General features: G+C 52.0%; 1 protein-coding gene across 11 annotated transcripts in view; it reads right to left on the bottom strand.

Moving 5' to 3' along the window:
• The window catches only part of ARHGEF9 (Cdc42 guanine nucleotide exchange factor 9), a 179,380-nt gene that overhangs the window by 31,004 nt on the left and 121,728 nt on the right, over positions 1–26,648 (bottom strand). For all 11 annotated transcript variants that reach the window (XM_066559268.1, XM_066559258.1, XM_066559257.1 and 8 more), the window contains exons 4-7: positions 23,773–23,952; positions 21,177–21,409; positions 15,860–15,989; positions 7,477–7,608 (exon numbers count right to left, since the gene is read on the bottom strand). In XM_066559268.1, the coding sequence (XP_066415365.1) occupies positions 7,477–7,608; positions 15,860–15,989; positions 21,177–21,409; positions 23,773–23,952 (675 nt within the window). The remainder of the gene's footprint in view (positions 1–7,476; positions 7,609–15,859; positions 15,990–21,176; positions 21,410–23,772; positions 23,953–26,648) is intronic.

Here is a 26,648-nt window from a genome sequence, read left to right as displayed (position 1 = left end):
TCAGCACATCCCTGCCCAGTTCAGCACATCCCTGACCAACTCTTCAGCACATCCCTGCCCAGTTATTCAGCACATCCCTGCCCAGCTCTTCAGCACTGTCTGGCTCCTGAGCAGGGAGGAGATGTTGGACTCATCCTCAGCAGCTCCGTGGAGCTGCACTGTGGGATCCCAGAGGGGAGGGCTGGGGCTCACAGCGTTTGTGGCAGTGCTGTTCTCACTCCATGGATTCAGTGGAGCACCACTGGCATTCTGGTGCCTTCTTCCACCCTTGTTCAATCCCTCTGGCTGCAGAGCAGCCAGGTGAGGGTGAGTGCCTTTCCAAAGGACTGATGGCAGGAGGAGATGTGTAGGAATGTGCCCCCTCTTGATGGAGTGACCAAACTATCCTCTGTCTCCTTAAAAAGGAAAAAAGCCCAGAAATTTCTCTCCTCAATTAGGTAAAAGACAACTCATAGGACCTGGGGGAATTCACCTCAAACTTAAGGACAGCCAGCTGGACAGAAGCCAAAAAGTCCCACCTGGGCAATTTACTAGAAAGAGAAGAGAACAAAGGAACTAATGGCTTTTGTGAGGTGTTTTACCAGGAGCAAGAACCTCTTGCACCTGGCTTGGGTTTTCTCTGTAAAGAGCTTTGTTATTTTGCCTTTTATTAAAACTTTTCTGTTTCCAACAGTACCACAGAAGCCATCCTGCTGATTTTATGCCATCTGAGCTATCACAGGTATGATACAGATCTCCAGGAGCTGATGAGACCTGGCTGGAGGAGACCCCTATATCAGAGATGGGAAACCCTTGTGCAGCCAGGTCACTGCTCTGCTGGCTCCCCAGGGGCTCCACATGCTGCTGGTGAAAGGCCACAGCAGCAGGGGTAAGTTTTCAGCTCTGCAGTTTGCCTGTGGGCCAAATTTACACCCAGTGCCATTCCAGGAGGGGTAAGTGAGGCACAGAGCGTTTTGCAGAACATCCTGACAATCTGTATGGTCACAGGAGGCCAAAAACAAGGACTGGATGTGGATGTGGCACTCAGTGCCATGGTTTAGTGGAGGTGTTAGGGCATGGGCTGGACTAGATGATCTTTAAGGTTTCTTCCAACACATCATTCCGAGAATTCTAAGAATTCTGTGAACCTGATCCCTGCCCAGACAACCACACAGAGGTGGAGAACTCCAAATTCAGCCCTTTTTGCCTTTTAGCACTCCTCCTGCTGCCTCCTGCAGTCCCTTTGGATCCTGCTCTTCCCTCTCTGCTCCCCCCAGGCAGTGGAAGGGCAGCAGGTTCCAGGTCAGCATGGGCCCCTGTGGCACTGTGACATTGTGGGACATTGTGTTATGGGCCCCTGTGGCACTGTGACATTGTGGGACACTGTGACATGAGCCCCTGGGACATTTGTGTCATGAACCCCTGTGGCCTGTGACATGAGCCCCTGTGGCACTGTGACATGGGCCCCTGTGGCATTGTGACATGAGGCCCTGTGGCACTGTGACATTGTGGGACACTGTGTCATGGGCCCCTGTGGCACTGTGACATTGTGGGACACGGTGTCATGAGCCCCTAGGACACTGTGACATTGTGGGACATTGTGTCACGAGCCCCTGTGGCACTGTGACATGAGGCCCTGGGACATTGTGTCATGAGCCCCTGTGGCACTGTGACATTGTGGGACATTGTGTCATGAGCCCCTGTGGCACTGTGACATGAGGCCCTGGGACATTGTGTCATGAGCCCCTGTGGCACTGTGACATTGTGGGACACTGTGTCATGGGCCCCTGTGGCACTGTGTCATGGGCCCCTGTGACACTGTTACATGAGCCCCTGTGGCACTGTGACATTGTGGGACATTGTGTCATGAGCCCCTGTGGCACTGTGTCATGGGCCCCTGTGACACTGTGACATTGTGGGACATTGTGTCATGAGCCCCTGTGGCACTGTGACATGAGGCCCTGGGACATTGTGTCATGAGCCCCTGTGGCACTGTGACATTGTGGGACATTGTGTCATGAGCCCCTGTGGCACTGTGTCATGGGCCCCTGTGACACTGTTACATGAGCCCCTGTGGCACTGTGACATTGTGGGACATTGTGTCATGAGCCCCTGTGGCACTGTGACATGAGGCCCTGGGACATTGTGTCATGAGCCCCTGTGGCACTGTGACATTGTGGGACATTGTGTCATGAGCCCCTGTGGCACTGTGTCATGGGCCCCTGTGACACTGTGACATTGTGGGACATTGTGTCATGAGCCCCTGTGGCACTGTGACATGAGGCCCTGGGACATTGTGTCATGAGCCCCTGTGGCACTGTGACATGAGGCCCTGGGACATTGTGTCATGAGCCCCTGTGGCACTGTGTCATGGGCCCCTGTGGCAGTGCTCAGGGCACGTCACCTGCACGGCCCTGCAAAGGCTCACCCAACATTCCAGCCTGTGGGACCATTCACAGCAATGTTTTCTCCCCTGAGTACCCCTGCCTGAAAGCTGCAGTGCTGTTTCATAATTGGTTTTAATTGCTGGACTTGCCTTCCTTGGCTACCTGCTGGCCAAGGGACGGGTGAAGCATCCAAATTCCCTTCCATGCCCTGTGGTCCCACAGAAACCTCCTGCCTGCAGGCAGCCCCAGCTGGGCAAGAGCACAGGGGTCTGTCAGCAGGGCTGGGGCAGCCCTGCTCTCTGAAAACTTCATTTCACACTTTGTGACCAAGCCACTGTGTTCTCTTTGGTTGTCTCCATGCCCACCTCATGGAATCATGGAATGTCCTGGGTTGGAAGGAACCCACAAGGATCCTCAGAGCCCAACTCCTGGCCCTGCACAGGACACCCCAGGAATCCCCCCAGCTGCAGCAGCAGGCTCTGCCTGTCAGGCCAGCACTGAGTCTCTCCTGAGCTGCTGAAACCCAGCCTGACCCATTTCCCCACTGCTGCAGGCTGGGCCCAGCCCTGACCCAAAACCTGGCATTCTGTGGAGATCTGTGTTACTGGGAGAAAAAGAGAAGAGCTTGGAGGTGCTGATGAAGTCAAAAACCCACTTAAAGTAATAAGAACTGTCCCAGGGCTGCTGTGTGTTTGCAAACAAGGTTTTGGCTGCTCCCACAGGCCCTCTTTAGCCTGCAATAAAAAAGCAGGGCCGTTGTTTTGGTGCAAAGATCACCTTGGTGTTTCCAACAGAAGCTACAGGGGAGCTAAACCTTCTGCCACTGAAAGGACTCAGAAATGTCTCTTTTATCTTCCCATTTGGAAACCTGGACTGCAATGGACTCTGACAGGATTATTTTATTTACTCCATCTCCTGTAGCACCGCTATTTCTGGCTGCCTGTCTGGCTGCTGCTATTAAACTGGTCTCATTTTGCTTCCCATCCAACCTGCTCGGCTCAGGCAGCTCAAGGGAAGACAGCAACAGCAATAAACCACAAGCTGGAGCTTGCATTGCCTCCTGATTACAAGAGACACATAAAAAGCACAAATGAAAACTAAATGTGTTTCATGCAGTCACTGATCTTTCTGCACTGTCAGAAAACACTAAAGGGGCCCCATCAAGGACTGCTCAGATATTGGTGAAATAAAAGTGGAATTTAGAGCAGTAACTCTGTTAACCCTTCCTACTTCACACTGTCATTCCCAGCCTCATGCCACAGTGCCCTGGAGCCCATTGGGGGAATTCAAATTATTACCCAGAACAGAAAAAAGAAGATCCTCATCTGCTAAGAACCTCAAGCATCCCCAAAGTGATCATAATTAATGCTGTGTGTCACAGGCCTGGATATTAAGTACCATGATTTGCAAATCTAAAGCATCTCCGTGTCAAACTCTCTCAACTTCAGGGTGATAAGGAAAGTGGACCCTGTGCCTTTAAGGCAACATCTTTGAGTGTTACCATCATCCAGGATTGCCTTCATTGCTTGGTAATTACGGCCAGCATCCCAGAATAGGCTTTTTTGTCCTGATTATACACATATGGCAAGGCACACTGAGGCACTGCTTGTTCCTGCCCAGCCTGTTCCCTTCTGCCTTCCCAACAGGCAGCTCTGAATTAGGGTCTCCAACCAGCTCCTTGGGAAAGGCACCACCTTGTCCTCCTGCCCACGGCAGTGTCCCAGCCTGTGTTCAGGAAACATCCATGGGAGAGTTTCACATTGATCCAACAGCTGAAAGTTACCTGGCTTTGCAAGGAAAACCTGGATCCTGAGCTCTGCCAGTGGCTCTGGATCAGGAACTGCTGCACCCAGACTGGTGTTTCAGCACTGAGTCTGTGGAACCTGGAATAGCTGACAAGGCCATTTCATCTGATCAATCTCCTCACGGCCTGGCACCAGGTGAGCATTCAGTGGTGATGTTAGGAAGTGACCAGTGGCAAAATCTAAGCCAAAGAGACTTATCTGTAAAGCTTGGAAACTATTTTTGTGAAAATGATCCCACACAAGTTGCTCTGCAAGGTGTTTGCCAGCAGGGAGAGGTGCCTGCCACACTCTCAGCTCCTCCACTTGCTGCAGCCCTTGGAAACCTTAGTGCAGCTTTCCTGCTTGGAAGAAAGACTTCAGTACACCCACAGTGGTGGAAATAACATCTGCCAAGCACATCTGAGCTCAGCCCTGGGTGATCACTCATTTCCCAAGCCAGGTCTTTGTCTGAAGGCGTGCTGGTCATGGAAATGCATCCAGGAATTCCCAGTCTTGCAGCAGGTGGGAAAAGCAGGCAACAACCAGGTGATAATGTCAGAAACAATCATCCTGAGAGTTATTCTCCCTCACAGAAATGCCTTGGCCAGGTGTCCAACAAAAAAAGGCCCTGAAACCTTGAAACATTTTCAGAAATCGAGAGAAAGGGGTGGCAAAGCCTCTGGAGAGCAGGGCCCAAGCAGAGCAGATGGGATTTGTTGGAAATGTGTTACCCACTGCTGAGAGCAGGCAGCTGGACACTGGGAATACTGCAGAGCCAACAGTGTTCCTCAGCCAGGGAACACTGGATGGGCCAGCAGGGAGACCCCTCATCCCCCACTGCATCAACTGTGAGCAGGAACCTGCAGGGTGAGCCCATGGGGAAAAGGTTTGGGGACAATGGAGCTCACAGGGAGTGCCAGCAGCAGATTTGTCACAGATTGGTATCAATTGTCACAGTTTGGTATCAAACTCTGTCCCACCAGAACTCCTGTATCACCCTCCCCACCCACAGGATCCATCTGAATTACCAGGGGATGCAAACACCTGCAGAGGTGAGGAAGGAGAGGAGGATGTGCAGGTAACTGCAGTGAAGATCTGGAGGAGAGAGATCCTGTCTGAAATGTGTATTTGCCTTCTAAAGCCACTCAGGATATTCCCATGCCTTCATCCAACTGAAGCATCTGTGGCATATTTAAATAAGGAATTAGCTCCTTATTTCTATTAAAAATCTCTTTGGGCCAACAAAGAGATAAAAATCACCATAATAATTTTTTAAAAAGTATTTTCATATAGATTGTGTCATGATGAGGGATGTATCACACCTATTATTACACCTGAAGAAAACCCACAAATGTAGATTTTCTGAAGATTCACTGAGATTTGCCATCCTAAGTGGTTCCAAAGCTGCTCTCAGGGGTGTGTGGATCATATTCCACCCATCAGTTTTAGAGTAGGGGATAAGGAAGGCTGGCCCTGCCTTCCCAAAGCTCGAGGTAAATGGTGCCTCCCTGAGGGGCCCCAGCCCTGAAGCAGAGCTGATCCTGCCTCTTGGGAGCTGTCAGGGGGGTCAGGACAGCACAGACTACACACCACTCACATTCATTTTATATATGGGGTGTGTGGTCCCAAAATGGAGCTAAAACTCCTCTGAATTCCAGACTTGGACACTCTTCTGAATAAAGGAAAGTGTGATCAGGATGGGACAGCCCAGCTGGAACCTCATCTCCCCTCCTAGCCCAAGGCTGGAGAGCAGCAGCTGCAGTTTGATGCTGGGAACAGACACAGAGGGAGAACTGCAGTGGGGTCTGAGCCCTGTGCCCAGGGGTCCCCAGAGGGGCTGCCCCCTGTGCCCTGTCACCCCAGAGCTGCCTGGGCACACTCAGCACGAGGCCCTGGCAGGTCCTGACACGGAGCCAGTGGTGCTGCCAGAAGGGCCAGACCCCCTCACTGCCCACAGGGGGTTCCAGGCAGCACCTCCCCACCCCCCAAAATGCCTTTTCCATGCAGAAGGGAGGAGGACAGTGAACCACTGGCACTGGCTGGACTCTGATGAACCCTGCAGGCCCCCAGCTGTGAACTGCTGACCACTCCCCACTCCTGCTGATGGCCACAGGAATCCCAGCCCTGATTTTCCCAGAGCTAAGGGGATGCTTAATACCTCTCTGGACCAGACCCAGTGCAAGCCAGACTGGATGCTGCCTTCTGAATGGGAAATTCAGGGTCACAGCCAAAGAGCAGGAGGTCAGCATTAGGAAGGGAAGCAGCTGTGCCCTCCAGGCTCACTGCAGCTCCCACTGCTGCTCTGTGCCTGTTCCTGTACAGGGCTGGCCCACGAGGGAAAGGCACAGCAATGGGGGGGGGGAAACAAGCACAGGCATTCCAGAACTTCAGTCAGCCATGACTCAGGAGAAGCCAGTGCCACCCACTGCAGTGCCCGGGCTGTGGAGGGGGCAGTGATGCTGTGCTGAGTCAGGAGCCACCCACATCCCCACCCACACCCTTCCCACGGTGCCAGGGCCTCCTCAGAGGGTGCCAGGCTCAGCCTGTCTTGTGTTCCCAGGGCTGGGACAGGAACACAGCCCTGTGCTGCCCCAGGGACACCCTCCTGCACAGTTGTGTGTGGCTGCAGGGAGTGACAGCACATCCTGACCTGTCACAGCCAGCACTGAGGAGCTCTGTCCCTTCCTGTCACACAGGTGTGGTGGCAGTGAGCTGGGGTCACCTCAATGGGACACCAGAGCTGCTGCTGGACACAGTTTCTGTGGATCACAGGCCAGCTGCTGCTATTAACACCACAGCACAGCAGCACAGCATCCTGCATTGCCCTCCTTCCTCCCCCATGGGTTCCCTCCAGGGAGGGGCCCCATAAAACCCAGCACGGCAGAGACAGGAGAATGAGGCTTGAAAAGCCTCTCCCCAAGCACCAGCACAGACACCCAGCACAGCCTGGCTGCTGCTCATCACCATCTCAATGCAGCAATTGGGCTGTCAGCCCCAGTGCCAGGTTTTGTAGTTCATACAGGAATTGCAGGGCTATCTAATCCCAGATCATACACTGCAGCCAAAACCTAAAACGAGAAGGGAGGCAACGAGCCAAACCAGGGGCACATGAGATAAAGGCATGAAAAGAGCAAGTGGAGGCTGGATTTGCTATGAGCACAAAAATCCCTCTATCACAGAGAACTCCACACCCTGAGCATGCAGATTGTCCTTCCTCAGGGCTCTCCACATCCTCCTCTGCACGTGCAGCCAACAGCCACCGTGCCCTGAAAACCGCTTTGCACTGGGCAAGCCTGCCCACAGCACGCCCTTAGCTGTGTCCTTACCTTCTTGCAGAGAACCATCTGGTGATCAAAGAGAAAGAAAACTCGCTGCTGGTTCCGTCCATAAGGCTGGTAAATCCAGGACATCTCTCCCGTGTAGATCAGCTCCGAGCTGCGGTCCAAGATATCGTCTCCCTGGAGGGCACAGGGAACGAGCCTGAGTCAACTGCCCTGACAAGTCTGTCTATGCACGATGGGCAGAAACAGCAATTTTGTAAGATTTTGGCCCTTCTGCAGCTCTCAAAGCCACCCCATCTGATTTCAGACCAGAAACTGGGACTGGGGGATAATTCTGAAGGAAGGGGAATAAATGAAGGAGGTGTGGATGAAACGTGGTCACTGCAGCTCCCACTGCAATGGGGAAAGGGCTGCCCCAGACACTGCCCCCACTCCCCTCTCCAGGTACCCCCAGACCCTTGGATCTTGCTGCAGGTGCTGGTGGCATCAGGAAAACAAAGCCCTTTCCTCCTCAAAGCCCACCCCAGAGGCACTTTGAATTCAGGGAACCAAATTCCCTGCAAGCCCTCCCTTTAGAGGAGCATCCCAAAGCACTTCCCCTCCTGAAATCTCCAGCCAGCTACAAAAGCCTGGGACACACTGGGGCAGCAGTTCCCCACCTCAGAGGCTGCCAGAACTCAGCCTTCTGGATTGCTGCCTCTCTTCTCACTCATCCAGGCACTGCCAGTCCCTTCTCCCACAGCTCATTAGAGCTCCCCACCTCCAAAATCCTGTCAGGACCACCCTGGCTCCTGTAGCAGCCCCAGCCCCCTGGCTGGCCAGGCCTCCCTGCTGGCTGCCAGAGTGCCCTCACCCTTCCCTGCCTCCGGCTAACGCTTGTTTTCCTCTCCTGAGTTTTTTTTAAGGATTCATGAGCAGATGGTCTTGAAAACACAGTGCTCTCTCTCCCACTCTCTGAGAGAACAAATGCAGTCACCCTCCACTAATTGGAATGAGCTGGACTTTTTAAAAAGTTAATTAAAATCTATTTATTAAAAATGGGTGAATTCACCACCACCTGCCCTGTGGGCATCTCAGCAGAGCACCGAGGAAGGAGGCGGGGTGGCTCCAGCTGAAAGGTGAGGCAGCATTCAGGAGCAGCACTCAGGAGCAGCACTCAGGAGCAGCACTCAGGAGCAAGACAGAGAAGAACTCTTTTTTTTTTTTTCTTTTTGGCTGTGAACTACTGCAGTTCTGCCTTTGATGCCAAGCTGGAACTGATTTCTGGGCCGAGAGCATCCCAAAAATCCCAGCAAACAGCTTGTCGAGGTTCAGCCAGCTATGGGGGGCATCTAGCTAGACACACACTTCTGGTGCTGCTCACACTTGCAGGTGCCAAGGCAGCCAGGAGTCTCCCCCCTTGCTGGTTTTGTGGTGAGGATTTCAAACTGCTGCTCAGGTAAATGTGTAATTAACCTCTCAGCATTGATTGGGAGCGACCGCCTGTGTCCCCGGGCCCTGTGACAGCAGCAGCTTCATTAAGTCACTGCATCACCAAGCTGCAGCACAGACTTCCAAATCGCCTTAGCCAGGGCTTTATCCACCCCCCTGCCTCCCTCCTGTGCCTGTGCCGCCCCAGGGGCTAAGGAGGGATGGCTTCCCATGGACACTGAGGGTCAGTGCCCCCAGGGATGGGCTGTGAGCACCCAGTGCCTCAGGGGGGTCCCACTTCAGCCTGGCCAGAGCCCAGGGAGTGAGTGCTGCTGCCACAGCTCAGGGGACATGAGCCCCAGAACAAGAAACCTCTGCAGAAAACACACCAGGCCCTGAAACTGTGAGATTTCCTGGCTGCACATGAGCTTACATGAAGAAGTTTCCCACAAGCCTATGGATGGGAGCTTTAGGAGAGGGGGCGAGCTTAGGAGAGGCTGGCTGCTAAAAATAGAAAGCCAGCTTTGTCTTTTACTCCTGTGGTAGCATCTGAAGCCTGAGGACACACAGAGGGCTCTGTAAACACTTCTACTTGATTAGCTGAATCCAAACTCTGTAGTCCCTGCAAGCAACATAACCCAAAAACATCCAGATCCGAAATGATGGGATTTGTATTGCATTTCTTAGGCGGGGAAAACAATTTCTATATCCAGTCTCTAGGCCAGAAATAGCTGATTTCTCACTTGGGGTGAGCAAATTGGGAAACACAGATTGCACAGAGTTTGGGACTGGCACGTGGCTGTCAGGAGCAGCGTGTCCAAGGTCCTGCCCTGCTCCTCCAGCCTGGCTGCTGTGCCAATTCCCACAGAGGAGCCTGAGGGCACAACCTCTGAGCCTACAAAGGCTTTTCTTGTCCTGACACAGTTGTACCTCTCTGAAGAGCACAAATTGTCTTCTCCTGATCCCCACTGAGGGGCTCAGGGGGCAGCTGCAGAGTGGGGGCAAAGAGGGACACTGGCACCCCCAGCACACCTCCAGCCCTGCTCCAGACAGACTTCCCCAAATGTCTGTCCCAGTCCCACGCCTCCAAATCTGTACAGAACCAGGAAAAAATTTCCTTTTTCTTCTCCATTTTTTTCCAACTCCCACAGAGGCTGGATCATCTGTATCCTTCTGTAAGTCCCTGCTGAAAAAGGAAGAGGCTGAACTTTTAGTTGCTCTGACCTGGCAGACGTTCAGCAGAGCACAGCAGCAGAGTGGCCAGAGAAGCCCTGACTCCTGACACCTTTTCCAACCTGAGTTTTGTCACAAAAGCCTCCAAAAAACCCCTCAGCCCTCCCCAGACACATCCAGGGTTTTCAGTGCACGTCCTGCAGCATCCAGAGGGAGCCAAGGAGAGCTGACTCCCAGAGTCAGGCAGAGCCCCGGTCCCTGTGTGCAGCAGTGGGAGCAAAGGCCCCAGCTCTGGGCTGGATGTCAGCCCTCAGTGCCCTCAGTGCCACACTGAGGCCCAGGCCACTCCTGACTGTGACAGCTCAGGGTCAGCTCTGCTGCTGCTGCTGCCTGGGAAGATGTGGATCCCAGCTCCCCAGCGCTGCTGCCCTGGCCATGCTCTGTGATGGGCAGCTGGCAGCAGCCACAGAGCTTGAAGAGAGCCATGAAACAAATGGGAGCAGCAGGGTAGCAAGGCAGGGCTGGCACTGAGAGCTGCTCCCCCTCCCAGACACCTCCCTGGGCCCAGGAATGCCCCCCAGAGCTGCCCCCTGCCCAGCCCAGCCCAGCCCTGTGCCCTGTGCCGGCCCTGCTGGGCACCAGGAGGGGATTTGTGCCCTCTCCAGCTCGCAGGGCTCTCTCGTGCCTGACACTGCTGTTCTGCAATTAGAGACTGACAGGCTGATTAGCACCCGGGGCTACACTGAGATCACACAAAGGAACGGCAGTGAAATGTTGTCCTTTTCAACAAGCTCAGTTTTGATACCTTCTGTTGCTGGGGGGAACAAAATAAAAGAAGGAGAAAAAAGAAGGCTTCATTTCAGTCCCTGCCATGGTGTTTTTTTCCCAGGAGGGTTTCTCATCAGGCTGCCCTCACTTTGGTGGTTCCAGGCAGCTTCTCTTTGTGGCTCTCTTGGATTCACTGATGCAGTATCAGGCTGAGGCCAGTGATTATAGATTACATAATTAAGGGCAGCAAGTCTTGATTTAAAGGACCCGTAAATAACAGGAATGAGAAGAAATTTAAAAGGACAATGCTCATTTAGTTTCTCAAAAATATATCTATTTCTCCCTTCATGGAAATTTAATGCTCTTGGAAGCTGCCCTATGGGCAACCCATAAGAATCTTTGGTAGAAATATCTAAATATCTTCACAAACCAAAGTGATCTGTTTAAATAGCAAGTTCAAACCTATCCAGGCTGATGAGCAAGGCTCTGTCCTCTGCCAAACCTGGTTAACTGTCCCCTGCTGGATCAGGGACCTGCATAGATCTCCCAGGGAATGGGAGCCAATTTTTCTCCCTCCTGTGAGAAAAAACTGGGCTGAAAGGGAGGGAAGTGCTGCTGGAGAGACGGAGATGGAGCCTGAACTGCTGCAGTGATTGCTGCTTCATTTTGTTTTGATGCAGTTCAAGAGCTGTGTGGAAAGGCATAAAATTGAGCAATTCCAGGTGTGCTGAGGCACAGACCTGTTTTCCATCCCCACATCATCCATACAGGCACTCAGGGAGGCTGTGCTGAGCCCTGCCCAGGGGAACAGAGCCCAGATCCTGCCTAGAAGCAGAGCCCAGTGAGATGGGCACAGTGGCACAGGGCTCCATGGGCTCACAGGATCCATCTGGGGGGCAGGAGAGAGGGACCAGGAGCAGAGAGAAAGGCAGGGAGGTGCCTCTGAGGGGTGCAAATACAGCCCTGGGGCTGGTAAGGACTTGGAAATGGTGATGGGCTTTGTGGAAGTCTCTTTAAATCCTGCTCTGTGTACGTGTGGTCTTGTATTTGTGGAGTTTTCAGACAAAGGAAGGAATGATGTATTTGATTTTATGTTTTTGAAGGTTAATTTATTATTTTATACTATGTTATATTAAAGAGTACTATACTAAACTATACTAAAGAATAGAGAAAGGATACTTGAAGAAGGTTAGAAAGATAATAATGAAAACTTGTGACTCCTTCCAGAGTCCTGACACAGTTTGACTGTAATTGGTCATTAAGTTAAAACAATTTACATGAAATTAATGAAACAATTACAAGTTGGATAAACAATCTCCAAACACATTCCACATGTGAGCACAACACAGGAGAAGCAAATGAGATAAGAATTTGTTTTGTTTTTCTTTTTTTTTTCTCTGAGGCTTCTCAGCTTCCTAGGAGAAAATTTTGGTGAAGGGATTTTTCAGAAAACTTGACAGTGACGTGTGGAGCTATTCCCACCAAGCTTTGAGGGCTGCAGCTCCCTCACAGGGCAGGAACAGGGAAGGGAGAGAGCAGCAAAGGCTGCCCAGGAGGCTCTGGCTGCCCCTTTGAAGGCAGCTCTGTGTGGAGGTTTGCCTTGCTGCCTTTAAATGTCACTGCTCTGATCTGAGGGTGTGTCACCCTGAGCAGGGGGACAATGCTGAGCGGGGAAATGGAGCTGGAACATCAGGGAACACTTCAGAACTGAAAGGCACTGAAAGGGCTCGGTGGGAGGTGGTGGAAGCCCCAAATTCTGAGCCATTACCAGCTCAAAGCACTGGACCACTGGTGTGGGCAGCACCTTTCTGGGTCTGTTTATATGCTGGGAATTCAGGTTACAAAATAAAGAAGTGAGTCACACGTGGCAGCAGACCAAGGCAGGCTTCTCAGGCAAGCCCACATTGCCACAAATTACACAGGAACTCAGAGTGACTGGGATTATTCCTGATTTACAGCAGCCAGGGAGATCAGAATCTTCCCTTACAATTCTGCTCAGTCATTTCTTGTCTAAAGATGCCAAAGCTGCCAATAATTCCTTAAGACTTCAGGCCTGGCTGTCCCCTGTGCCAGGCCACCCTTTCCTGGTCCCACTGGCAATTTAAACAATGAGATCCTGCTTGCAGGATTTCTTGGGGAAAACCTCTGACTTTGCTTAACTCAAGGATATTTGTGGTTTTCAAGTACTCACCCTGAAATTCACCACCATGGTGGTGAATATGTGATAAATTTTTATCCCATGGAGGTATAAAAATGATTCCTAAAAAATGGGATTCAGTAAAATCCCTCTGCTTAAAGCAGCTTGGACATACCCTTACTTTTCCTATTTGTTTTAGGATCAGCATTCCCAACACCACCTCTCCCTGCAAGGAACTGTGCACACGTTTTATATACCAGAACATTTCAGATATTCCCTCACAAAGTATTTTTTGTTTGGTTGGGAATTTTTCCTTCTTCTTTAAAGAATCTTTTTCCACCATCTCCTGACAAAACACGGGTAAATTTAGAAATGAAAACTTCAGAGCAGAGAATCAGCATCATCAGTCTCAAGATGCTGAGGAAAAACAGACATTCCTCCAAATGAAATATCTCCACATGCTGCAACATTCAGCCACTGAAATCAGTTGTGAAGTGCCAACGTGGTGGGAATTTGGGATTAGCTCTATCTTGTGCCCTGCCTGCATTTTGGGTGGAAAAAGACTGCACTGGTAATTTTTTAGGGCTGGCCCCCGTTTTCTTGGGGTCAGTGCTGTTTCCAGGGGGTCTCAGGAAGGTTGGGCTGTGCCTGTGCTCCAGAGCCACTGGGATGGACAGAACAGGTACAGAAAGGTCAGATTAGAGCAGGACCAGGGCCAGGAAAACTGGGAATTACAGCTGGGATCCCTCTCTGCTCAGGGAACTCCACAAGACTGGACAGGCCTGACAGCAACTGACAGCAAACACCAACTGGGAGCTGATCTTCTCCTCAAACCAGAGCTGTCCCTTCCCCAGAGCCTGGAGAGGCTGGGACACACACCAGGAGGTCCCTGCTGTACCCCAAAACTGCACAGGAGACAAAGCTCTGAGCCCTCAGGGCTGGGTGAGGAGCCAACCCCACTGCTCCATGTCCTGGGGACACCCCTGCAGCCTCCAAGTGGGGTTTGGGGTCTGCAGTGCCAAAGGAACACCTGCACACATCTCAGCACATCCAAGCACGTCCCAAAGATCCAATCCTTTCATTTCTCCCACTCTCTTCCTGCATTACACTGTGGCTCACTCCTGGGTATTTTGGGTTTCTGTGCATCCTTCTGGCTGCTCCATGGACAGCTGTGCAGTGGGGGCTGGATCTGGTGATTCAGAGCTGCTTTAGAGGAAAGAATCAAGCAGTGAATTCCTCTGCTGGATCCAGCTCTCATCCTCTACTTTCTCATCAAAACTCTGTGACTCTTCTTGATCCAAAATCCAGAATAAAAAGGGCAAAGAAGGTGTTTTTCTTTGACCAGGAGCTGTGTTCCCATGGGATTTCTGAGCATACCAGCAGCAGGCTGTGCTATGTTATGAGAAGCTGAAGGATGCTGCTGCAATAATGTGCTCAAAATCTGGAATAGCTGAAAAAAGCCTGGAAGAATAATTTGGCAAGTGCCTGAGGATGGGATGGAGATAAAGAATGGGTACTGCTAAGCAGGAATGAATTATCAAGGACAGGGCTAAATAAAAATGAATTATCAACTGAGCTAATGGAAGAGAAAAAGCAACTGCTATTCCATAGATCCTGTGTGGAGGTCACCTTGGCTTCCCTCTCACACATGAATATTCACTGGCTTGGAATGGATCTGTCCTTAATGGAGATTTATTTCCAGCGAGGGGCTGGGAGCTCCTCACAAATGACCCCCATTAGCTCATCCCATGGCACACTCCAGGGCTGAGCATGGAGCTGATGGTCCTGTGCCTCCTGCAGAGCACTTTCCTCATTCTGGAAATGAGTCTGCCTGGCAGTGAGAGATGTTCCTGAGCAGTAAAACAATCAGACACATTGTCTGTGCTCTCTGCTCTCCCAGCCAGCCACAATCCCAGCTCTGATTGCTGCATTTATGCGTTTTATTGTGTGTTTTATCACCAGATCCAGGGTGATAAACCTCCATCCTCACAGCAATGAAACTAGCTCAGCCAAGGAGGACACAGGTGATGCACCTGTATTTCTCTCCCTCTCCTCCCAGCCTTCGCAGATCTTTGCCAGAAATAAATTAATTAAAGGATGAATGCCTCTTTCCCACACACTCATTTCCACAGTATGATCCCCATGACTGGAATGTGGAGTTATTTCAGACTTCACAAGTGAGGAAGCAGAAAGGCTGCTCCATCACTCTGATTATCTCCTTGCTGAACACATGGGCTGATGACAACAGCGAGAGGATTTACAAAAACGTTTGTCCTCAATCTGCTGCAAAACCCTATTTATGGATTACTTCCATACAATGATTTTTAAAAATCAGGGACGAAAAGAAAGGGAGAACATAATTTTAGTATGGCTTTTCTTCCAAACACATGGCACAAATGTAGAGACTGAAGGCCTGCTGGTGAGGAATCCTTCTGCTGACTCTGCCTTCCCTGTGCCTCTCAGCTCCTTAATTACACCATCACTACACACAGGGCTGGTTCAGAAATATCTTTAAGTGGGATGTCATTTATAAAATGCAAATAACATCTCTAACTCCAGTTTAACAGTTTGGCTTCCAGTCATAAAGCAATCACCAGAAGGATTTTCTTCATTTTCTTAACCTCTTGCAATTTCCAGGGCTTTTTGCTACGTCTTTCCCTCCCTCCTCCCCAGTGACACAGCACAGAGGCAGAATGCACATGGGGTTTGCTCCAAGTCTCACCTACTACCAGCACTGCAATCACAAAAGTCACTCCAGGTTGCTAGTGATGAAATTGGAACTGGATTTTCTTTAGGGCACCGTTAATGTTTAAGCACCACCTCAAAGTCACGACTGCGCCTTCTCCACCCCAGGCTTCATCCCAAACCCTGGGCAATGAACTACAGGGTCTTAGATAACCCTAGAACAGCCTGGAGGCTGCCAGGGCAGGGTTACTGTACCTCCCAGTCCAGGACAGAGGCCTGCCACTGAGCGATCTTGTCGATGTTCTCCAGCCTCCGCTTGCGCTCGTTGATCTGGAGGGTGACGTTCCTCATGACGGCGAGGGCAGCGGCCACGTACCTGTAGTCACTGCACACACAGGGAAAGGCCATCAAAGGCAGGCAGCAGGACACGCCCAGGAGTCTGCCACAAGCTCACCAGCCCAAAGGGACACGGGCAGGGGTGACCCCTCACTGCTACAATGGGATTTTTCCACCTGGATTGTCACGACGGAGCAGCGCGATGGAAACTGGAGCTGGGAGCCCAGTCTGGCCTCAACCAACCCAGCACTTTGGGTGAGCCCTCTGCAGCCACAAGGAGCCCAGCTGAAGAGCATTCTAAAGACAGGCTGAACACTTTTACAGCCTCTGTCTTTGGGCCTGGATTTTTCTGGTTTTAAAATGAACATTTAGCAAAGGGTCCATTTAGACAAAGACCAGAGCACCTTCCAAGCCACTCCCAGAGCAGCCACCCCATGGAATTCACTCTCACTGCAGATTTCAGGTGAGCAAATCAAGCAACTCTTTTTTTTTTTTTTTACCCTGCATGGCCCTGTGAGTGCAGTAACACAGAGTGAGAACAGGCTCCTGCCAGGGCCACTGAGGATGATGATCAGTCTTTTCAAAAAGTGATGCTGAAATCAATGCCATTGATTCCTGCCCTGTGCCTGCTCTTCCATTCCAAGGAGCTGCAACGTTCATTTCCACTGGGAAGACAGGCAAGGCCAGCTGCCACAACACCACCACAATGTATTATTAACTTAAGGGCTGCTATTGATTGCTGACTAATGAGAAAAACTGCCATCTTGGGCAGCTGCAGGGGGAATGGCTTCATTGATTATTGCTAAGGATTGTGCTGGTGACAGCTAAAAGAGGGGTGAATACTGGGAATTAGATCCCCCCCTCCATGTGTTCCCAACAGGATAAATACTAAGAAACAAATACACTGTGATACACAAAAAATATGATTTGCTCAAGGATAAGTAAAATATTATTTATCCTTGCTCAGGTGAAATCTTGAGCTGAGTTTTCATTTTTTCTTAAATTCTTATGTCAAAATCCTAGGTGTGGTTAAAAGCAATCCCACAAATTCCAGGACAGCAGGACTGGGCCATCAGCAAAATAAAGGAAAACAGAGGATGGTATATCCTATCCATCACAGAGAGGGCTGGGTGAGGAGGGACCTCAAAGCCCATCCAGCTCCACCCCCTGCCATGGGCAGGGACACCTTCCACTGTCCCAGGGTGTTCCAAGTCCCATCCAACCCAGCCTTGGACACTGCCAGGGATGGAAGGGATCGTGCTACACAATGAAGAACTTCTTGTGCCTCCCTTTGTGTGAGCATCTGTGTGAAGGGAGTGTTGCTTGTGTCAGGCAGGAAAGGAGCTGTGCCAGGGGGACACAGGGTGGCCTGGAGAACATCCGTGAGCTCTTTAGGGAAACAGGGAGGTCCCTACAGCCAGGAAGGACCTGGAGAGGCAGGGAGAGGTGCAGGGTCTGCAGACAGTCACCAATGATCTCCCAGCAGTGATGCTCATGCTCAGAAGGGAGGGCACTCCCTGGCAGAGTCTCCTCACCTTACGTGTTCCTACATTCCCAACTCCAGCTCCCTTCTGCTCTGGGAATGCTCAGGATTCCAGCAAGCTGCACTTAGGACCTTCCTATATTTAATTAATATTAAGCTGGAGTGGATCTTCAAGAGGTGAACAGATGTGGCTTTGTGAAAAATTCAAAGGAACCAGGCTGCAGACAGGCAGGGAGGCAGGGAGGGAGGCTCTGAGCTCAGCCCCATCCTGCCTCCATGCAGAGTGGGACGGTGCCAGCCGCTCATCTTGGGAATGCTAATTCCCCGATTCCAGGCAGAAAACCCCAGCAATGTTTTCCTGTCATGCTGTAATGAAGAAAAGGCTCAGGACTGAACTTTTTGGGCTCCCAGCCCATGTCTGTGGCAGAGCTGGCAAAAACTTAGAAGAAAAAAACAACAGGAGCAGAGCATTTGGCCATGAGGCAATAATAGGATCCCATTAACCATGAGATGAAGGCAAATAAATGGTTTGTCAATTCTGTTGGGGCTGCAGTGGCCACTTCCCAGTGCTCCATCAGAATCCAAGTCTAGATCCTTGCCAAGCATCACGTGCTGTCTCTGGGGAGCCTGGCCTGGATGCTGGTTTCAGCATTGTCCTGACCTGCTGCAGGGAAAATCCACAGCTCTGTAGGTGTGGTGGCAGTGAAAAGGAAGGAAACAAAGAAAAAGAGGACACGTTCCTCTGTTAGATGAAGCTCACATCCCTGCTTTCCCTGGGATCCTATGTTTTCCCATGTTTTGCCTCACTCCAGGGCTGGGATTTGGCACCACTGTGCAGCCACAGGGCTCCTCCCTGTGCTGTCAGAGCTTCAGGGGTTACTCCTCCTAATGCAAGGTGAGCAAACCTCCCCCTGCCCTCCCTTCCCAGAGCACAGAGGAACAGGAGAAATGGAGTGTCCATGGCAATCCAGTGCCACAGAGCCCTCAGGCTGAGTCACCCAAGAGCTGCTGACCACAGGAGAGCTCCCAGGGCTCCTCAGAACACGACTCTGTGTGATTCCTTAACGACATGGTGAGTTTAGAACATCCCTAAGGGAACAGAAATGTGCTCCCAAAATAACCCAACCCTGGTGTTATCACACTGCCCACATCCCCTTTGCTGTGGCTCCCAAATAACTCACAGAGGGTCATTTTAAACACCCTCTTGGTGGGAAGCCACATCTGAGCCCCCAGCCAGTGCTGTGGGTCCTCCTGTGGCTGCTGAAGGGGAAACCCACAACCTGTGGGATCCCAGAGCTGCCTTCTGATAGCCTGAGGTTCCCACCAGTCCTTTCCAAGTTTGATTTGGTCTTTGGAAAAGCAGGAATTGGATCTGAAGCCAAAGGCTTGTCCAAATTGGTGATTAGGGGCATTTGGCTTCCCTGAGTCACTCAGACTTGTGGGTCAGGTTAAAGCAGATCAATGCATCTCTGCTCCCATCCCACTCCTGCTCTGGGCCTGGGAAAAACAAGCCATCAAACACTTGTAAAAGTTTCTGAAACATCACTGGTCTTTTCTGTTCTCACTTGCTTTTAAATGGGTTTTGGAAAAAGTAAGAAAATTGGCAGGGCAGGAACAAATCTGCTCTCACAGGGCCTGATTTTTCTTTCACCTTATTTTCACAGCAGTAAATCCCAAGTGGTATCACAGGCACTGCTCCTGATTCACACTGTCAGGCAGCCAAGGCTGATTGTCCTCAGCAGCAGCAAAAGAGATGCTGGAAATTTTGGGAAGCAATCAAACTGCGGGTGCTCCTCTGAACCTAAACTCCACAGCAAAACCAGAGATGAGACTGGGCTGAAAAGCTGAGCAGGTTTGGAGCTCTCCCCACATCAGGCTCCAGCTGCAGACCCTGGCCCTGTACTCACTGTATGCCCAGGGTCTCCCTGGGAGCAGGGAAGGATCCTCTCAGACCACTGAATGCTAATTAGGTAATGTTTCCAGTGTAACTGGTAGCATCAGAAAGTACATCCAAGGGTAATTAGTTCACATGTCTGATTAGAACAGGGCTGAGTGTGTCTCCATCGAGAATTGCTGCTTGGAGAAGACTGAACTGTCTGCTAACCCTTTGTCCTGCTCCTGTTTATCCAGGATGTCACAGGGACGAGAGCTGGACCCCAAGCCCTGGGATGGACAGAGCAGTGGACAGAAAACCCCAAGCTCTGTTGGGAAGGAGCACTGGGGAGAAAACCCCAACCCTTGGGTGGCCAGGAGCCCTGGACAGAAACCACAGCCCCTGTGTAGGAAAGGAGCACTGGACAGAAAACCCCAAGCCCTTTGTGGGGAAGGAGCACTGGGCAGAAAACTCCAACCCCTGGGTAGGGAAGGAGCACTGGACAGAAAAACCCAACCCCTTTTAGGAAAGAAACCCCAAGCTCTGTGTAGGGAAGGAGCACTGGGCAGAAAACTCCAACCTGTGGGTGGGAAGGAGCCCTGGACAGAAACCCCAAGCCCTGCAGGGCAGCAGCTCTGGAGAGAAACCCCCAGCCCTGTGTAGGGAAGCAGCCCTGGACAGGTCCGTCCCCCAGCCCTGGACAGAAACCCCAATCCCTGTGTAAGGAAGGAGCCCTGGACAGATCCCCCAGCCCTGGACAGATCCCCCAGCTCTGGACAGATCCCCAGCCCTGCAGGGCACAGCCCTAGACAGATCCCCAGCCCTGGACAGATCCCCCAGCCCTGGGCAGATCCCCCAGCCCAGGACAGATCCCCAGCCCTCCCTGCAGGGCACAGCCCTGGACAGATCCCCAGCTCTGGACAGATCCCCAGCCCTGGACAGATCCCCAGCTCTGGACAGATCCCCAGCCCTGGACAGATCCCCCAGCCCTCCCTGCAGGGCAGCAGCCCTGGACAGAAACCCCAATCCCTGTGTAAGGAAGGAGCCCTGGACAGATCCCCAGCCCTGGACAGATCCCCCAGCCCTGCAGGGCAGCAGCCCTGGACAGATCCCCCAGCCCTGGACAGATCCCCAGCCCTGCAGGGCAGCAGCCCTGGACAGATCCCCCAGCTCTCCCTGCAGGGCACAGCCCTAGACAGATCCCCAGCCCTGGACAGATCCCCCAGCTCTCCCTGCAGGGCACAGCCCTAGACAGATCCCCAGCCCTGGACAGATCCCCCAGCTCTCCCTGCAGGGCACAGCCCTAGACAGATCCCCAGCCCTGGACAGATCCCCCAGCTCTCCCTGCAGGGCACAGCCCTAGACAGATCCCCAGCCCTGGACAGATCCCCCAGCTCTCCCTGCAGGGCACAGCCCTAGACAGATCCCCAGCCCTGGACAGATCCCCCAGCTCTCCCTGCAGGGCACAGCCCTAGACAGATCCCCAGCCCTGGACAGATCCCCCAGCTCTCCCTGCAGGGCACAGCCCTAGACAGATCCCCAGCCCTGGACAGATCCCCCAGCCCTGGGCAGATCCCCCAGCCCTGGACAGACCCCCAGCCCTCCCTGCAGGGCACAGCCCTAGACAGATCCCCAGCCCTGGACAGATCCCCCAGCCCTCCCTGCAGGGCACAGCCCTGGACAGATGCCCAGCTCTGGACAGATCCCCAGCCCTGCACAGATCCCCAGCCCTGGACAGATCCCCCAGCCCTCCCTGCAGGGCACAGCCCTGGACAGATGCCCAGCTCTGGACAGATCCCCAGCCCTGCACAGATCCCCAGCCCTGGACAGACCCCCAGCCCTCCCTGCAGGGCACAGCCCTGGCCCCGTGCTGCAGGTACCTGTGCTCCTGGGCCGTGTACTTGAGCAGCTCTGCCAGCTGCAGGGGGTACTTGCAGATCTTCTGCACGGGGGTGAGCAGGAAGCCGTCGATGGCGATGTCGATCATCTGCTGCAGCAGGCGGCACGCCTCGAAGAAGTGCTGGTACCTGCTGTCCTTCATCAGCTTGGAGAGCTCCATGCACGCGTCCAGGTGGTTGTTACAGTACTCAGAGTAGATCCAGAAGCCGTCTTGCTGTGAGGGCAGGAGGAGGAGGATGGGTCAGGCAGAGACCTGGCTGATCAATGCCACACCAGGGCTGGGAAGGGCAGGGTTCTGTGGGACCTGTGGGGCTGGTGGGCCAACAGGGAAAGGAACCACAACTCTCCCCTGGAGGGAGAACCCTTCAGGCCACTAGGGTGAGAAAAAGGCTTCTCCCAGCCTTTTCCCTTGCTGTGACATGCAGATTCAATGTATCCCATTGGCCCTGGTGTTCTGTCCTGCCCCTCAAGATCCCTATATAAACCCTTGCTTTCCCTGCCTCAGTGACTCTGAACCCTTCAAGGAAGAAGCTCAATAAAGGCTCTCCTTGGAGCCCCACACAAAGACCCCAACTCTCCTTCTGTGTCTCCTGGATCCCAGAAGAGCTGAAATCACCCAGTGTGAGCACAGACATGCCTGTGCCCCCCAGGTGTCTTTTTCAAGACCCTTCTTCAGGAAGGTCACAGCACTCTGAACAATGCCCACCATGACAGGGATACTGGGAGAAACTCCTCCTGGGAGGGTGGGGAGGCCCTGGGATGGAATTCCCAGAGAAGCTATGGCAGTCCCATCCCTGAAAGTGTTCAAGGATGAGCTTGGAGCATTCTGGTCTGTAAAGGTGTCCTGCCCACAGCAGGGTCTGGAACAAAATGATCTTCCCAACCCAACCCTTCCAAGCCAAACCAGTCTGAATTTCCAAGCACAGCCCAAGCAGGAGGAAGGACAGATCCTACAGTGCTCCTCCTGCTTGGAAGAGGTGCTGGGAAAGGAGGGAGTGCAGAGAGGGACCTGCACTCTGACACAAGCCCAAGGTCTCTGCAGGTACAGGTGTGTCAATGTGAGCCCTGCACAGAGCTGTGCTTGCTCTCAGCTTCAAATCCTGCAGGGAGGGTTGAAAGGCACAACCCAGCAGAGCTCTGGCTTTTGGTAAGACAAGAGGACAACCTTGTTATTCCTAGAGCTCTTTCCCTGAGCCTGAAGCACCTGGCAAGTGTCTGGGAGCTGGGGATGTTTGAAATTGCCTTTACCAATGGGGAACCCAAGGCACTGCATGGATTTCCCCAGGAACTGAGCCCCAGAAAACACTGAAAACAAACAAAAACCCCACTGACACATGTGCTCCTCCACCTTTTGGACTGGTCCAACAAGCCTTCTGGTGTCTATTTTGTTGGAATGTCCTTTTTCTGCCTTCACTAACCACAGAGTGTCACCTTTAACTTGGGCTTGATTCATCTGGGCCATGCAGACGAGGCAATGAAAGGGCAGAGGAGGATTTCACTGGGAAGGAGATGGGCACAGCCCAGCACCACAAATTAACTCTGAGACAGCCCAGGTCAAAGGCAGGTGCTGCAAACCAGCCAGTTCCATTATGCCTTCCGATAAAAGGACAGATTCTATTTAGCCAAATGCCTGCCCAGCAATTACTTCTCAATCCCTGAGGGTCCAAACAAGCTGCTTCTCTGGGAACAGGATCCAGTGTCCTTCCCATCCCCACAGCTGACCCAGCCATGCACTGACAGCTCTCTCTTCCTGAAGAAAATGAGGAACAAGATGCTTTGGAGATCTCTAAGCAGGATCTAAACATCCTCACCCCTCGGTTTCCCAAATGGCTAAGCAGGGACAATTTATCAGGAGTTTATCAGCCAGCTCTCAGCCCCTGTCTGGTGACAGGCAAGTGTCAGATCTTCCTCCAAATCTCAGCAGCAATTCTTGCTATTGTCACTATCAATGAATTGACAGCACAGCCTCAAGTCATGACATCTGAGTTACTGATTCTCATCAAGATTTCCTACATCTCCCCAGCACAGAGGTGGAATGTGATGCTGCTTTCTGCAGGCTCTGATAAGAACCAGCCATGTTAACACCTCATGCACCTTCTCAGGGGAAAGCCCAGTGAGAGACCCAGGGATGTTTAAAAGATGCTGTGAAACTCTTTGGGGATGTCCTGCTGAAGTTTCAGGAATGTTATCAGGAGTTTCTCTGATAAGCAGTGAACTGTTGTCCTGACACGGCACAGGAGCTGCTCCCCTCTCCCTCCAGGAAAGCCTCCAGCTCCAGGGCTGGCATTTGTTTGACATTTCCTGCCATATTTGCAACATTGGCCAATTTATCAGCTCTTGCAGGAGGTGGTTTATGGAACAGTAGGATGGGCCAGGCAAAATCCTCCAGTATCTTCTCATCCATGTGACTCAGATGTACTGGGGGTTATCCAACTGCATATCCAAGCTCTCCCTCCTCTGTATCTCCCACAGCACATGGAGCAGCCCCTGATCTGTTACCAGAAGAGGTTCCTGCCTTTGGGGTTTTCCCTCCCTCCCTCCCAGCCCAGGCCTGAGGGACAGTGGCAGTGCACTCACGTGTTCCAGGAAGCAGGGCCCAATCTCACTGAGGTGGGGGTCCTCGTTGTTGTACTGCTTCTCCAGGTCCCGCACGAAGCCCATCTGAAATCTGTAGATGTCTTCAATGTTCCCAAAGATGATTTTCAGCTGCTCATCACTGAACATGTCCCTCCTCTTCCGGCACTGCTTTAAGTAACCCTGTGAGAGTGAGAAAAGAAGATTTGCAGAGAGCAGCCACAGCCAGGGGACAGCCCCAAGGAGGGGAGCTCAGTGCTCCTGCAAACCCCACTGCCCCAACACCTCCTACCCAGGTCTCCTACAAGCACTGCTGCTTCCCCATCCTTCCAGTGGCTCAGCCTCCACAGAAAGCTGTGAGGGGCTGTTTGAGCCTGCTCTGATTTCTCCTTTCAGATCAGTAATCAGGACAAGGAAGCTGTTTGGTACCATCAGCAAGTTCTGTTTAGTATCTTTATCAACCACCTGGATGAGGGGATGGAGTGCATCCCCAACAAGTTTGCAGCTGATGTGCTGGAGGGTGGGAAGATTCTGAGCAAATCCCCTCATCCTCCCACACTTCACCTGTCAGGATGATCATCACTGAATCACAGAATTTTTAACATTGGAAAAGACCTTTAGGATTATCAAGTCCAACCAGAATGATTTAGGCTAGAAACTTTGCAAGGCCACATCTCAGATGTTGCAACTGGCCTGGTCTCTTTAGCAGCATCCTGACTGGAAAGAAACAAGACAGGGGTCATCAGGAGATGACTGTGCTCACTTTGCTTGCCTTTATTACACAGGAAGGAGAAAAAACGAGGGGAAGAAAACGCCAGCAGCTCCAGTGGAATGGCTAAATTTGGGAACTCGGGATGCTTAGTCACACTGCCAGCTGGTGACATGCAGCTGCGGGGCCACAATGAACACTGGAACCCTGCAATGAACTGTCCTTCAGACTCACCATGTGGCTCCTGGCAGGGACAACTTCAAACATGAATGAGAAATGCAACTCTGGCCGACCTGGCCTGGACCCAACCTCTGCCATGTGCAGCTCAGCTCGGAAGATGCCGTCACCCTGAGTTTCCTGGCTTTTCAGCAGAGAAGTTTGGGTTATGGAACACCTTCTACACTTCCTAATCTAGGCCTCTCTTCCCCCAGGAGCTCCTTGATGACTCATTTCCCTGGGTTTCCCCCTCTGATTTTCCAAGGCCACGAGGAATGGGAGCAGGCTGCTTCCCACACTGCAGGATGGTCACAGGGCAAACCAAAATCCAGACTGGGGAGAAATGACACAGAGCATCTCTCCAGGCAGATTTTCCTGTTTAGCTGATGATCTCAGAATAGCTTGGGAAAAAACCCAAGGAATAAGCCAGGAAAAAGCCAGGAAAAAGCTCTCCCTGCGGCCATGGGGCAGTGTCCCCTCCCTGTGCTCTGTGACATCCCTCCCCTCCTGGACACAGGAATGTCTCCCAGCCTCAGGGCTGCCACTGGCTGCAATTCCCATCCTCACTATTCCCATCCTCCCTGTGCTGCTTCATCATTTCTCTGGAATCACATGTCTGGAGGAGCTGAAGCAGCACATTTCTGTGCAGGCACCTCTGAAAGCACAAGGAGAATAAAGGAATGTGAGGAGTTCCCAAGCCTCATCCTCTCTGTGCGTTTGAAGGTGGTTTCCAGGACAAGACAGGAAAAGGAGACTCAAGATTCATCCATAACACTCAGCAGAGGAGGCTGCTGCAGAGTTTTTCCAGTAAATTTACTTCTGTTACATAAAACAATGTCATCCTTCCTCCTGCTCATCCTGTCAGGTTTGCTCAGAGAAGGGAGAGCTGACTGATGAGCAGATGTTGGAGAGTGTTTTGCTCAATGAATATCTAAAAATAGCTGCCAAACTGTCTCTCTTTAAAGTACTTTTCCATGTAGTCCCTGAAGTATAGGCCAAAGTTGGGCAGGACTTGCAGGAGGTTAAGTGCTAAGTATTCTTCACCCCACAGTGGGCTTAGAGACAGCCAGGAGAGGTGGTCAGTCTGTTTAACCATCCATCCATCCATCCATCCATCCATCCATCCATCCATCCATCCATCCATCCCTCCATCCATCCATCCATCATCCATCCATCCATCCATCCATCGTCCATCCCTCCATCCATCCATCCATCCATCCATCCATCCATCCATCCATCCATCCATCCATCCATCCATCCATCCATCCATCCATCCATCCATCCCTCCATCCATCCATCCATCCATCCATCCATCCATCCATCCATCCATCCATCCATCCATCCATCCATCCATCCATCATCCATCCATCCATCCATCCATCATCCATCCATCCATCATCCAGCCCATCTCTCCCAGTCAGCCCAGCCCATCTCTCCCAGCCCAGCTCTCCCAGCCCAGCCCTGCTCACACCCTGCTGTTCCAGCCCCCAGCTGACAGAGCTCAGGGAGCCTTCCCCAGCAGAGGGATTGCTGGGATTAAAGTGAGCATCATGAGCCTCTCTCCAGCAAGGCACAGCCCATCGTTGCACAGATGAGAATGCCCATTTCAGCCCTCCTCCCTGCTTAGCTGAATCATTTCCTGATGCTCTACCTGCAGGTAAGATTTATCCCCTCAATCCCAGTCTGCATCACACAGAGCAAAGAGAGAGCAGAGCTTTCTGGATCTCTCCTGTCTGGGATACATCATTAGGGGCAGTAAATCAGTGTTCCCCCACTGCAGCTGAACCTGTCTGCACCTCCTGAGAATCCCAATTGGCAGAAACATGGTGACATGGCTGGAGATGCAAGTTAAGGTTTATTTTTGTTTCTTTTGTTTTCGTTTCCAACAGAAAAGTGCAAATGCAGGAAAAGAAACAAAATGTGGAGAAGTGTCTGCAGTCTTCCCTTCTCCAAT

The sequence above is a fragment of the Molothrus aeneus genome, chromosome 14 (genome assembly GCF_037042795.1).
Source record: "Molothrus aeneus isolate 106 chromosome 14, BPBGC_Maene_1.0, whole genome shotgun sequence".
Taxonomy (NCBI): Eukaryota; Metazoa; Chordata; class Aves; order Passeriformes; family Icteridae; genus Molothrus; species Molothrus aeneus.
The sequence above is the reverse complement of the archived record's forward strand: the minus strand, read 5'-3'. Positions and strand labels throughout refer to the sequence as shown.